The sequence below is a fragment of the Heloderma suspectum genome, chromosome 6 (assembly GCF_057233095.1).
Source record: "Heloderma suspectum isolate Gila_16-S chromosome 6, 16-S_ref, whole genome shotgun sequence".
NCBI lineage: Eukaryota > Metazoa > Chordata > Lepidosauria > Squamata > Helodermatidae > Heloderma > Heloderma suspectum.
In genome coordinates, this window is record NC_139463.1 from 128,245,389 (window position 1) to 128,259,978 (window position 14,590).

Here is a 14,590-nt window from a genome sequence, read left to right on the forward strand (position 1 = left end):
TAACTGACTTAGAAACATAGGTTAGTAGTAGTAGAGCATGAAAATAGGCCCCGGTTTAGGGTAGGGATGTACAAATCCCTTACCTTGCCGTCCGCGGGGGGTGGGCTAGATGAAACAGTGCAAACTAGCTCAAAGTGGGCTAGATGAAACAGTGCTGTTCAACATTTTCATTAATGACTTGGATGGAGAGGTTCAGGGAATTCTGTTCAAATTCACAGATGACACAAAATTGGGTGGGATAGCTAATACCCTGGAAGACAGAAACAGAATTCAAAGTGATCTTGATAGTCTGGAGCGCGGGGGTGAAAACAACAGAATGACATTGAATAGGGATAAATGCCAAGTTCTGCACCTAGGAAAAAGAAACCAAATGCACAGTTACAAGATGGGGGATACGTGGCTCAACCACACTACAATCGAGAAGGATCTTGGAATTGTTGTCGATCACAAGCTGAATATGAGCCAACAATGTGATGTGGCTGCAAAAAAGGCAAATGCTCTTTTGGGCTGCATTCATAGAAGCATAGCTTCCAAATGCCCGGGAAGTACTAGTTCCCCTCTACTCAGCACTGGTTAGGCCTCAGCTGGAGTACTGTGTCCAGTTCTGGGCACCACACTTTACGAAGGATGCAGACAAACTGGAGAGGGTTCAGAGGAGGGCAACAAAGATGATCAGGGGACTGGAAACAAAGCCCTATGAAGAGAGACTGAAAGAACTGGGCATGTTTAGCCTGCCCAGTTTACAAGTTTACCAGTTTCCAAGTGAGAAGGATCTTGGAATTGTTGTGGATCACAAGCTGAATATGAGCTGACAATGTGATGTGGCTGCAAAAAAAGCAAATGCTATTTTGGGCTGCATTAATAGAAGTATAGCTTCCAAATCACACCTAGTTCCCCTCTACTCAGCACTGGTTAGGCCTCATCTGGAGTACTGTGTCCAGTTCTGGGCACTACACTTTAAGAAGGATGCAGACAAACTGGAGAGGGCTCAGAGGAGGGCAAGGGAGATGATCAAGAGGCTGGAAATAAAACCCTATGAGGAGAGACTGAAAGAACTGGGCATGTTTAGCCTTGAGAAGAGAAGACTGAGGGGAGATAGGATAGCGCTCTTCAAGTACCTGAAAGGTTGTCACAGAGAGGAAGGCCAGGATCTCTTCTCAATCATCCCAGAGTGCAGGACACGGAATAATGGACTCAAGTGACAGGAAGCCAGATTCCAGCTGAACATCAGGAAAAGCTTCCTGATCGTTAGAGCAATACGACAATGGAACCAATTACCTAGGGAGGTGGTGGGCTCTCCCACACTGGAGGCATTCAAGACGAGGCTGGACAGCCATCTGTCAGGGATGCTTTGACTTAGATTCCTGCATTGAGCAGGAGATTGAACTCGATTGTCTTATGGGCCCCTTCCAACCTTACATTCTATGATTCTATGAAAAACCTGTTCCTTAATCACTCCAGAGAGCTAGGTGGTTGGACTGGGAAGGACTAGAGACAGCTTTTATGTGAAATCAATCATAAACATTTTTTTAGAATTTACAGCAGATAGGTAGGGAATAAATCCAGGCTTTTGAGGTGAAAGACTGATACACAAACAGTCAGAGAAAACAAAAGAGTATTATACATAAATTAAACATGGTGGTGGTGATAGTGGTGGAATACAAAGAACAATGTATACAGGTAAAAATAAAATGTGATTACATGGAAAAATAGCACAAGATGGAGCAGCTATTACACACTATAATTAAAAAGCACAAAATAAAGTAGCATTTAACTCTTACTATACCAGGACAATGAAATATAACTAAGCTGTATTAAAACATCGGGTAATATAACCTTTTCCTACAGTGGAGATGGGTATCCTCAAATAGGTCTTCCTCAAGTGAGAAGAACAACCTACTCTTGGATATCCTCCATCCACTGTAGAAAATGGACTTATTATGATAAGTCCAACATTCAATTTTCATGCAGAAATTATAACAAAAAAAACTAGCAACAGTTTTAATTATTGTTGTTGTCGTTCAGTCGTGTCCAACTCTTCATGACCCCATGGACCATAGCACGCCAGGCCTTCCTGTCCTGTGCTGTCTCCTGGAGTGTGCTCAAGTCCATATTCATTGCATCGGTGATGCTATCTAGCCATCTCATTCTCTGCCGTCCCCTTCTCCTTTTGCCTTCAATCTTTCCCAGCATCAGGGTCTTTTCCAGGGAGTTTTCTCTTCGCATTAGGTGGCCAAAATATATGAGCTTCAGCTTCAGTATCTGTCCTTCCAATGAGCAGTCAGGGTTGATTTCCTTTAGGATGGACTGATCTGACCTCCTTGCAGTCCAGGGGACTCGTAAGAGTCTTCTCCAGTATCATAGTTCGAAAGCATCGATTCTTCGGCGCTCAGCCTTCCTTATAGTCCAGCGCTCACAGCCATATGTTGCTACTAGGAAAACCATAGCTTTGATTATACGAACTTTTGTCGGTAAGATGATGTCTCTGCTTCTTACTATGCTGTCTAGGTTTGCCATAGCTTTCCTCCCAAGGAGCAAGCGACTTTTAATTTCATGGCTACAGTCACTGTCTGCGGTGATCTTGGAGCCCAAGAAAATAACATCTGTCACTGCTTCCATTTCTTCCCCTTCTATATGCCAGGAAGTGATGGGGCCAGATGCCATGATCTTCGTTTTTTTAATGTTGAGTTTCAAACCAGCTTTTGCACTCTCCACTTTCACCCTCAACAAGAGGCTCTTTAGATCCTCTTCACTTTCTGCCATTAGGGTGGTATTGTCTGCGTATCTGAGGTTGTTGATAATTCTCCCGGCAATCTTAATTCCGACCTGTGATTCATCCAACCCGGCATTTCTCATGATGTACTCTGCATATAAATTAAATAAGCAGGGCGACAATATACAGCCTTGTCGTACTCCTTTCCCAATTTTGAACCAATCGGTTGTTCCATGTCCGGTTCTCACTGTTGCTTCTTGGCCCTCGTACAGGTTTCTCAGGAGACAGGTAAGGTGGTCTGGTACTCCCATCTCTTTAAGAATTTGCCACAGTTTGTTGTGATCCACACAATCAAAGGCTTTAGCGTAGTCAATGAAGCAGAAATAGATGTTTTTCTGGAATTCTCTTGCTTTCTCCATGATCCAGCGAATGTTGGCGATTTGATCTCTAGTTCCTCTGCCTCTTCGAACCCCAGCTTGTACTTCCGGTAGTTCTCGGTTCACATGCTGCTGAAGCCTAGCTTGTAGGATTTTGAGCATCACCTTGCTGGCATGTGAAATGAGCGCAATTGTACGGTAGTATGAACGCTCTTTGGCATTGCCCTTCTTTGGAATTGGAATGTAAATGGACTTTTTCCAGTCTTGTGGCCATTGTTGAGTGTTCCAAATTTGTTGGCATATTGAGTGCAGCACTTTAACAGCATCATCTTTTAGGATCTTAAATAGCTCAGCTGGAATGCTGTCATCTCTGCCAGCTTTTTGTTAGTAATGCTTCCTAAGGCCCACTTGACTTCACTCTCTAGAATGTCCGGCTCAAGTTCAGTGACCGCACTATCATGGCTATCAGGGACATTAAGATCTTTCCTGTATAGTTCTTCTGTGTATTCTTGCCACCTCTTCTTAATCTCATCTGCTTCTGTTAGGTCCCTGCCTTCTTTGTCCTTTATCATGTTACGTCATATCACGTTAGTTAAAGTGTATTATGTTCTCAGCTGAATACCTGTTCAGCTAAGACTAAGGAAAGCAGGTGGGGAGTGGAAAGGAAAATTATATCTACCTATCCAGGCAGTGGTCCAAGAGGCAGGTTACTGGGGACTCATGTAAAGGCTGAGGAAGATAGATCTGGAATCCAATATATAAGATCCAGGAAAATTCAGATGGAAAAATTAGTCCAGGAAAAAACAGAAGAAAAATATAAAATAGCAAAACCTAAGCCTCACAACTAAATAAGAACATAAGAAGAACCATGTCTGTTCTTCATGTCTGTTCTTCAGCTGGGAGTCTGTTTCCCACCTCCCAGCTGAGCAGAGCAGAGCAGAGCAGAGCAAGCTGTTCCAGCTGGTCCAGGGACTACAGAAGCAGGCAAGCTCCCAGAGAGCGAGCAAACAGGGGGAGCAAACAGGAGTTGGCCAGGGGAGTTGCAGTGGTTGAAGAGACAAAGGAGACAAAGGAGACAGAAGCTAAGAGGTAAGTGGGCTGCAGGAAGCCCAGGGGGCTGCCCTTTATCCCTCTGATTGGCTGTGAGCTCACCAGGTGCTTCTGAGAGCTCCAACTGAATTGGAGGGGTTTGGCCTGAGTATTCCCAGCAGCTGACTGGGCGGGAAGCTTCAGTCTGTTTCCCGCCTCCCAGCTGAGCAGAGCAGAGCAGAGCAAGCTGATCCAGGGACTACAGAAGCAGGAAAGCTACCAGAGAGCGAGCGAACAGAGCGAGCAAACAGGGGGAGCAAACAGGAGTTGGCCAGGGGAGTTGCAGTGGTTGAAGAGACAAAGGAGACAGAGGCTAAGAGTGGGACTCTGCTTTTAACCTCTACTGAGTAGAGGAGCAGGCACAGGCTAGTCTAGAACAATCACAAAGCTAGACACAAAAAGGGAAAAGAGGCTATGGAAGGACAAGACTCTCCAGTGGTGGTGACCTGCAAGGTGTGTGCAATGTTTGTTTTCTTGCCTGAGAACAACATGGCCTACACCTGCAACAAGTGCAAGTTGATCACGCTGCTGGAAGAAAAAGTAAGTGGACTGGAGCGGCGACTGTCGACCCTCCGGGGAATAAGAGAACACAAAGAGTTCTTGGACAGAATGGGGGAACTATAGCAGCAAAGGGAAGACCAGAAGCTTGAAGAGCAACAGCAAGATGAGGCAGTGGGAAATGCTGAGGTGAAGAAAAATGGAGTAGAGGATACTCCTTGGAAAAGGGTGACAGTTAGGAGAAGAAGAACTAGACGCCACTCTGCACCAGTGGAAGCAGTGGAGCTGTGGAACGGATTCCAGGTACTTGCGGATGAGACTGGAGGGCAGTCTGCAGAGGAAGAATCACAGGGAAACCTGCATGAGAGTGAGCAAGAGGCTGAAGGTCAGTCAAACAGAGGCGATGAAACCCAGGCCTACAAGAAGAAGAAGACTGGTAGTAGTGGGAGACTCCTTGCTGCATGGGATCGAGACCCAAGTATGTTGCAAAGACCCGTGGACTCGCCAGGTATGTTGTCTCCCAGGAGGACAGATTAGAGACGTGACTGAAAGGTTGCCTGCACTCATAAAGCCCACTGACAGGTATCCCTTTCTTCTCATCCATGTGGGAACAAATGATACTGCCCAGCGGAGCTACGAAGAGATCACGTCAGACTTTGAAGCTTTGGGAAGGAAACTCAAGAACTTTGGGGCCCAGATTGTTTTCTCATCCATCCTTCCAGTAGTTAGAAGAGGGATAGAAAGGGAACGAAAAATACTCCGGGTGAATGACTGGCTACGAAGGTGGTGCTGACGAGAGAGATTTGGATTCTGGGACCACGGGCTATATTTCCTGAAAGATGGGCTGTTGGCTAGGGATGGGTTGCACCTCACAAAGGATGGGAAGAATGTGTTTGGCCACAGCAAGAAGAACTTCATCAGGAGGACTTTAAACTGAATCCTACGGGGAAGGGAGATGTAATGTTGGGGGTAACAATGGACGTAGGCGCATGCACTGCAACGGAGAGAACAGCTCTGATAGCGCCCAATAATAGTCTTCAGACACATGTAGGAAGAAAGCCAGACTATGAAGGACATGGTCTTCGATGTCTATATACTAATGCCCAGAGTATGGGAAACAAACAGAACGAACTTGAACTCTTAATACAAGAGGGAAATGTTGATAGGTATAACTGAGACTTGGTGGGATGACTCTCATGACTGGAATACCGCAATTGAAGGAGATAACTTGTTCAAAAAGAACAGGAGAAACAGAAAGGGAGGTGGGGTTGCACTGTATGTGAAAAATACATATCTCTGCACAGAAATCCAGGAGGAGGAGCTTGGTAGCCCCATCGAGAGCGTCTGGGTTGAAATAAATGGAGCAAAGAATAAAAGGAACCTGGTGGTCGGAGTCTACTACCAGCCACCCAATCAAGGAGAAGACAAGGATGAAACCTTTGAAAAGCAAATAGCCAATGTTTTAAAGAAGCATGATGTAGTAGTAATGGGGGACTTCAATTTCCCCGATATTTGTTGGGAGACAAATTCTGCAAAACATGGCCCCTCCAGGAAATGCCTGACTTGTGTGGCGGATAACTTCCTCCTACAGAAAGTAGAGGAAGGAACTAGAGGATCGGCTATCCTTGACTTGATCCTAACCAACAGAGATGACTTAGTGGAGAAAGTAGCTGTTACAGGAACTCTGGGGGAAAGTGACCATGTTGTACTTGAGTTCTTGGTTCTAAGGGAAGCAAAAGCTGAGTGTAGTCAAATGCGTACCCTGGATTTTAGGAAAGCTGATTTTAATAAACTCAGAACAATGATCAGTAAGGTCCCATGGCAAGCGACGCTAACGAGAAAAGGAGTCCAAGATAGGTGGGAGCTTTTAAAAAAGGAAATTCTCAAGGCACGATCACAAGCAATTCCAACAAGAAGAAAAGGTGGAAGACAACAGAAGAAGCCAATGTGGCTTCACAAAAAGCTTAGGGATGACCTGAAAACAAAAAAGGACACATATTGGAAGTGGAAAGAAGGCCAAGTAACAAAGGAAGAGTACAGGCAGATAGCACAGAATTGCAGGGATGGCATCAGGAAGGCTAAAGCTGAGAATGAGCTGAGGTTAGCAAGGGATGCTAAAAACAACAAAAAGGCTTTCTTCAGCTACGTGCATAGTAAAAGGCAGAGGAAAGAAATGGTGGTTCCGCTATTAAATAAGGATGGCAAAACGATAACAGATGACAAAGAAAAGGCAGAGGTGCTCAATTCCTACTTTGGCTCAGTCTTCTCCCAAAAGAGGGTCTATGACCCCCCTGGCAAAGGCAAAGTACAGGCTGAAGGGGCAGGACTGCAGCTTGAGATTGATAGTCATATGGTCAAGGAACACCTAATTCCTTTGAATGAGTTCAAATCTCCAGGGCCAGATGAACTACATCCTAGAGTAATAAAGGAACTGGCAGAAGAACTCTCAGAACCGCTGTCTATTCTCTTTGAGAAATCATGGAGGACGGGGGAAGTGCCAGATGACTGGAGGAGGGCTAACGTTGTCCCTATCTTCAAAAAGGGTAAAAAGGAGGAACGTGGGAACTACAGACCAGTCAGTCTGACATCAATCCCTGGGAGAATTCTGGAGCAGATGATAAAGGAATCCACCTGGAAGCCCCTGGACAACAATGCCGTGATTACTCGAAGCCAACATGGATTTGTCAAAAACAAGTCCTGCCAGACAAATCTGATCTCATTTTTTGATCAAGTAACCTCCCTTGTAGACCATGGGAATGCTGTAGACATCATATACCTCGACTTCAGCAAAGCTTTCGACAAAGTGCCCCATGATCTCCTGATGAGCAAACTAGCTCAAAGTGGGCTAGATGAAACAACAATCCGGTGGATCCACAGTTGGCTACAGAATCGGACTCAAAGAGTGCTTATCAATGGGACCTTCTCAAACTGGGGAGAGGTAACGAGTGGGGTACCGCAGGGCTCAGTCCTGGGCCCAGTGCTCTTCAACATTTTTATGAATAACTTGGAGGAGGAGGTGCAGGGAATGCTGATCAAATTTGCAGATGACACAAAATTGAGCGGGATAGCTAATACTTTGGAAGACAGAAACAAAATTCAAAGTGATCTGGATAGACTGAATCGCTGGGCAGAAAACAACAGAATGACATTGAATAGGGATAAATGCCAAGTTCTGCACCTAGGAAAAAGAAACCAAATGCACAGTTACAAGATGGGGGATACGTGGCTCAACCACACTACAATCGAGAAGGATCTTGGAATTGTTGTCGATCACAAGCTGAATATGAGCCAACAATGTGATGTGGCTGCAAAAAAGGCAAATGCTCTTTTGGGCTGCATTCATAGAAGCATAGCTTCCAAATGCCCGGGAAGTACTAGTTCCCCTCTACTCAGCACTGGTTAGGCCTCAGCTGGAGTACTGTGTCCAGTTCTGGGCACCACACTTTACGAAGGATGCAGACAAACTGCAGAGGGTTCAGAGGAGGGCAACCAAGATGATCAGGGGACTGGAAACAAAGCCCTATGAAGAGAGACTGAAAGAACTGGGCATGTTTAGCCTTGAGAAGAGAAGACTGAGGGGAGATAGGATAGCACTCTTCAAGCACTTGAAAGATTGTCACAGAGAAGAAGGCCAGGATCTCTTCTTGATCATCCCAGAGTGCAGGACACGGAATAATGGACTCAAGTGACAGGAAGCCAGATTCCAGCTGAACATCAGGAAAAGCTTCTTGATCGTTAGAGCAATACGACAATGGAACCAATTACCTAGGGAGGTGGTAGGCTCTCCCACATTGGAGGCATTCAAGATGAAGCTGGGCAGCCATCTGTCAGGGATGCTTTGACTTAGATTCCTGCATTGAGCAGGAGGTTGGACTCGATTGTCTTATGGGCCCCTTCCAACCCTACTATTCTATGATTCTATGTTGGATCAGACCAAGGGTCCATCTAGTCCAGCATTCTGTTCACACAGTGGCCAACCAGCTGTCAATCAGGAACCCACAAGCAAGGCATGAGCGCACCAGCACCCTCCCACCCATGTTCCCCAGCATAGGGTCACTGCCTCTGGTACTGGAGGTAGCACATAGCCATCAGGACTAGTAGCCGTTGATAGCCTTTTCCTTCAGGAATTTGTCTAACCTCCTTTTCAAGCCATCCAAACTGGTGGCCATCAGTATTTCCTGCGGTAGCGAATTCCCTAGTTTAACTATGCGCTTTGTGAAGAAGGCCTTCCTTTTATCTGTCCTGAATCTCCCACCAATCAGCTTCATACGATTACCCCACTGGGTTATAGTATTTTGAGAGAGGGAGAAAAATGGCTCCCTAACCACATTCTCCACACCATGCATAATTTTGTAGACTTCTCTCATGTCTCCCCTCAGCCTCCTTTTTTCCAAGCTAAACAATCCCAGCTTTTGTAACCTTCTCTCATAGGGCAGATGCTCCAGGCCCTTAATCATTTTAGTTGCCTTTTTTTGCACCTTTTCCAGCTCTACAATATCTTTCTTTAGGTGTGGTGACTGGAACCGTACACAGTATTTCAAGTGTGGTTGCACCATAGATTTGCATAGAGGCAGTATAATGTTGGCAGTTTTATTCTCAATCCCTTTTCTAATTATGCCTAACATGGTGTCTGCCTTTTTTACAGTGGCTGTACATCTTCACTGAGCTGTCCACCATGACCCCAAGATCTCTTTCCTGGTCCTTCACCGCTAGCTCAGATCCTATCAGGCTATACTTGAAGTTGGGATTTTTTGCCCCAATGTGCATCACTTTACACTTGCTTACACTGAACCACATCTGCCATTAGATGCCCATTCTCCCATTTTGGAGAGATCCTTTTGGAGCTCTTCACAATCCCTTTTTGTTTTAACCACCCTAAATAATTTGGTGTCATCTGCAAACTTGGCCACTTCACTGCTCACTCCTAATTCCAGATCATTTATGAACAGGTTGAAAAGCATTGGTCCTAATACAGTTCCCTCTGGGACCCCACTATTTACTTCCCTCCATTGGGAGAATTTACCATTTATCCCTACTCTGCTTTCTGTTCTTTAACCACTTACTGATCCATAAGAGGACCTTTCCTCTTATTCCATGACTGCTAAGTTTTTTCAGGAGTCTTTGGTGAGGGACTTTGTCAAAAGCCTTTTGGAAGTCCAAGTAAACAATGTCTACCAGATCACCCCTATCTACATGTTTACTGACACTCTCAAAGAACTCTAAAAGGTTACCGAGACGGGACTTACCTTTGCAGAAGCTGTGTTGATTCTTTTTCAGCAGGGCTTGTCCTTCTATATGCTTACTAATTTTATCTTTAATAATGCCTTCAGCCAATTTACCCAGAGCAGACATTAAGCTAACCGGCCTTTAATTTCCCGGATCCCCCCTGGATCCCTAAAATTGGAGTTACATTGGCCATCTTATAGAGTCATGGTATAGAGGCTGATCTTAGGGACATGTTGCATATTTTGGTTAGAAGATCAGCAATTTCATATTTGAGTTATTCGAGAACTCCAGGATGGATACCATCTGGGCCTGGTGATTTATTTGTTTTCAGTTTATCAATACGGTTGAGAACCTCATCTTTTGTCACCACTATTTGCCTCAGTTCCTCAGACTCCCTGAAAACATCAGTTCAGGCACAGGTACCTGTCTTGTATCTTCTGCAGTGAAGATGGATAAAAATAATTCATTTCAGCTTCTCTACAATTTCTTCGTCCTCCTTCTTTACTCCTTTAACTCCATTGTCATCCAGTGGTCCAACTGCCTCCTAACTGGTTTTCGGCTTTTGATATATTTAAAGAATTCTTTATTGGCCTTGATGTTGTTAGCGTTATGCTCTTCAAAATACTTTTTTGCATCTCTTATTGTCTGCTTGCATCACCTTTGTGCAAGCTTGTGTTGCCTTTTGTTTCCCTCATTTGGGCAATGAAATAGAAATAAACAGGAAATAGAATAAAATGACACTTGGAAAAAGAAAAACCTAAATCCGTTCAAAGCTATTCATGAACCAAGTAAGCAGTCCCAGAAAGCTAGCTGAAAAAGTTACAGGCAACAGCTTTAATAGTAGAGAAAGGCTATCTGTCCAACTAAGGAATCCCTTCTTTCAAAGAAAATGAAAAAGAAATTAGGATCCAAAAGACCCCAGGAAAAAGTAATGATTTTCTAGCAAAGATGGAGTTAAACAAAAAGTAAAAAAACAAGTGAAGTGAAGTAGTGAGCTCCCATACTGAGTTGCAATCTCTTTTTAATCCCCTAATACCTCAAAATAGCTTTATTTTTGGATTGGTTCTTTTCTTTCTTCCCACTTGTCTCACTAAAATTTTGATTTTATATTGGCTAATAACAGGTTGGGGGGCAGAAATCTGCAAAGACACTTTTCCATGGTTTTCAAGGACTGACTGGTTTTCAAGTCTTTTTGGGATACCAAGGCCCATGCAAAGCCCATGAACGTCACCCAGAGCATCAGGACATTGGGAACACCAAACTTTCTATCTTTTCATGCTGGTCCATTGTCTTAGCCCAGCTTTCAGCTTTATCAGTGATTCTATTTTCTGTCTTGCCCACATTTCAGAGTCCAGGCAGATGTCTGCTATCAAGAAAGATGGGCATGCTTTACAAATCAATCCACGACCCAGACTTTTATCTTGACCAATGTTTTTCCTCCATTCCATTCTACAGCTCCTATAGGCCTCTGTCCCCAGTACACCTGACCCCCCCCCCCAATGAGCAGAGCTACAAACCGTTGCATCTTCAGTTAAAAAGAATCAGGTAACAGGTGATCTATCTAAATCTATCTAGGCCACCTTTAAAGGTGGAACCCTCTCAAGGCAGTGTACAAGGGAAAACCCCACATGAAGTTGATACAATGAAAATCCATAAAAACATATTGTCAATTAAAATAAATAAAAACAAAAGTTACCAATAAAAACCAACAGTCCAGACTTACAGGAAGGCCAGTGAAAACAGGTGGGTCTTCAGAGCTTTCCTGAAGATCAACAAAGAAGGGGCCTGATTGAACCCCTGGTGGAAGCTGGTTCCAGAGGTGTTGGGCTACCACTGAGAAGGCTCTCTCCCTTGTACTCATCAACCTAACCACCCTTGGTGGTGGGCAAGTGAGAAGGGCCTCTGCTGATGACCTCAGAATGGAGGCAGGCTGATATGAGAGAAAGTGGTCCTTCAAGTACCTTGAGCCCAAACCATTAAAGGTTAAAAACCAGCTCTTTAAATTGGGTTTGGAAACACACTGGCAACCAGTGCAGTTGGTGCAGTATCAGTGTCATGTAAGCTCACCCTCCACCAATATCTGAGCAGCCGAATTCTGCACCAGCTGAAGCTTCCGAACCATCTTCAAAGGCAGCCCCACATACTGCACATTACAATATTCCAGCCTGGATGTCACCAGAGCATGAAAACTGAGGCAAGATCCTCCCTTTCCAGATAGGATCACAAATGGCACCCCAGCCTACTCTGGTAAAAAGTGCTCCTGATGGGAAAGGCAACTCTCTCCCTGCCTGAGTCACTGCAGAACCACTGCCAGTCAGAATAGATAGTCGTGGTATTGGAGGACTAATGACCATGTGACTCATTATAAGTCCGCTTCATACATTCCTCATTTATAAAACCTATGCTTTCAAAACGAGAAAGCTTACAACTTCTGGGAGTCCATTGCCTCTTCCAAACCCAGAAATGGGTTACTTTAAAAATACAACAACCTTCCCCCTTCTCTATGATACCTTTATTTATTTAGTGCCATCAAAGAGCATGGTGCCTTACAAAGTACAAAAAGAAGGATCCCTACCCTGGGAGGCTTACAATGTAGAATTCAACACAGGGGAGGCAATGAGAATAGTGTGGGGAAATGGAGGCACACCATTATTTTATTTCTTACATTTCTAATCCATTCAATAACCAGTGTTCTAGTAATTACATTTAGCTGGATTTTCAGTGCAGTATTTCTTGCCTGTGTTGCAGATCTTCAGTACAACAGCTGCAACATTCCTGAGGAAACGTGGTCAGGATCTGAAAATGAGGTGGTCTATGCAGTTTATATTCCAGGGTCAATCGTGTGGGCCAAACAATATGGATACCCATGGTATGAAACAAGCAAACAAACCTAGTCATATTCCACTTATGATCTCTTAACTTGGACAGGAAACCTAAGCACACTTACATAGATACAAGTCACATTGAAATGATAGAAACATTTCAAGTGCCAAACTGGAAAGAAAGAACCATAAATTTAGCAAGGTGGCTGTAGAAGTCAGACTACAGGGGTATCATGCAGTATGGTGGCAAATAAGTACTGACTGGCCCAGTTCATATGTCATGATGAGCCAGAAGTTTTTGGCAGGCTCCTCAATTGCTTCCGCTTGGCTCCTCCTATCAGCAAGAGTGGCTGAACAGTTTGTCTGTGGTTTGTTTAGCGTGATGTCTGAACTGGAACTCTGGCTTATTCCTCTCCTAGCAAGCCAGAGGGCTTCACACAGGCTTTTATCCCGCTATTGAGATTGGTTACTCACAGAAGTTTGCAGGTCCTTTACTAGCTGTCGTCAGCCTCCAGGCTGTCTCCCACACTAAATGACCCATATCCCATTATTTTTTTTTTAAAGCAGAGATACTGAGCTATCAAATTACAGCACATTGAGTTCCCTCCAGAAAAGAGGAAATTCTTAATTCTGCAATAAGAGGTGCTAGACCACAGCGCCATCTAGTGGCTGTATAATGAAACAGAATCACGCAGATAAGGGGGGAAGGGATTTGTTTTATGTTACCATGTGAATGGTTTTTATATTTTATATAATGTATTTAATTTTTGTGAACTGCCCGGAGAGTTTCAGCTATGGTATAGAAATATAATAAATGAATGGAATGAATGAATGAAGCACGTGTAAAGGAAGCCCATCATGATCCTGTATTTAAAACGGAAACATAAAGCCCCAGTAAAGTTGTGGGATTTTAGCCTGGCGTAGAAATGCTCATCATGAACCAGGGTTTGCTCATTCACAGTAAGCCAGATTTTTTTTTTAAAATCTGGTTTACCCTGACTTCCAGATGTGGTCATTATGTGAGCAGGACATTGCACTGTGCTAAACAGTCCAGTGTTCTGTTTCTCTATCAGGATCAGGCCTGAAGCACAAAGCAATTATTCCACTAGTTGCCCCAATCCTACACACACACTAATGTAAAATACACTTGGCCTAAGCATCACACAGTGATTTAAAAATAACCAACCTAAAATCTACAAAAAGCCCCAGTTGTATTTGGCTCCCTGCAGTCTTTTCAACGGCTGACCCTCCTTGCGATGCTTAGCCAAAGTAGCCAAGTTTTCTTAGCACCATTTCTAGTACAGCAACTACAGTCTTTTGATGGAAAACTGGCCAAGAATGGGGCCTCTAATCCACATAAGGGGGAACTCCCTGGAAACACCCCTTTCTATGCTGTGCCTCCTTAGATGTCTACTATGTATTTAAGCTTTATGGAAGAGCCACATGAGGCACCAGTCCTGATTGTGTTTGACCTTCTAGGAACTGCTTTGATTTTTAAAACCTTCTGGTTAAGGGCAGAGGCACGGCAGTGTTCCGTACAGAGCACAGCACATTATTGGCTTGAGAAAAGTACAAAATTGCTGCTGTGGTGGCAGCAGAGATACTTTAACCAAAGCCAGCCTTACCCAACCTGGTGCCCTCCAGATGTGCTGAACTACAACTCCCAGCATCCCCCAGCCAGTCCAATACATCTGGAGGGCACCAGGCTGGGGAAGGGTTACCAAAGGTTAAGGTCCAAGCTTCCATGTGAATGATTTCTTCCACACGAAGAGCCTTTTAGTGCTGCTAAGACGGTGCATTTTAACAATTACATGGAAGCATAATTAAAGCAATGTTCCACTATGCACTTCCTATAGTGTTATATT

At 44.2% G+C, this 14,590-nt stretch overlaps 1 protein-coding gene across 6 annotated transcripts in view; it reads left to right on the forward strand.

Annotated features, from left to right (window-relative positions):
- Nucleotides 1–14,590, forward strand: part of ZCWPW1 (zinc finger CW-type and PWWP domain containing 1) — a 62,655-nt gene that overhangs the window by 34,183 nt on the left and 13,882 nt on the right. For all 6 annotated transcript variants that reach the window (XM_084806836.1, XM_084806834.1, XM_084806832.1 and 3 more), the window contains one exon: nt 12,652–12,772. In XM_084806836.1, the coding sequence (XP_084662962.1) occupies nt 12,652–12,772 (121 nt within the window). The remainder of the gene's footprint in view (nt 1–12,651; nt 12,773–14,590) is intronic.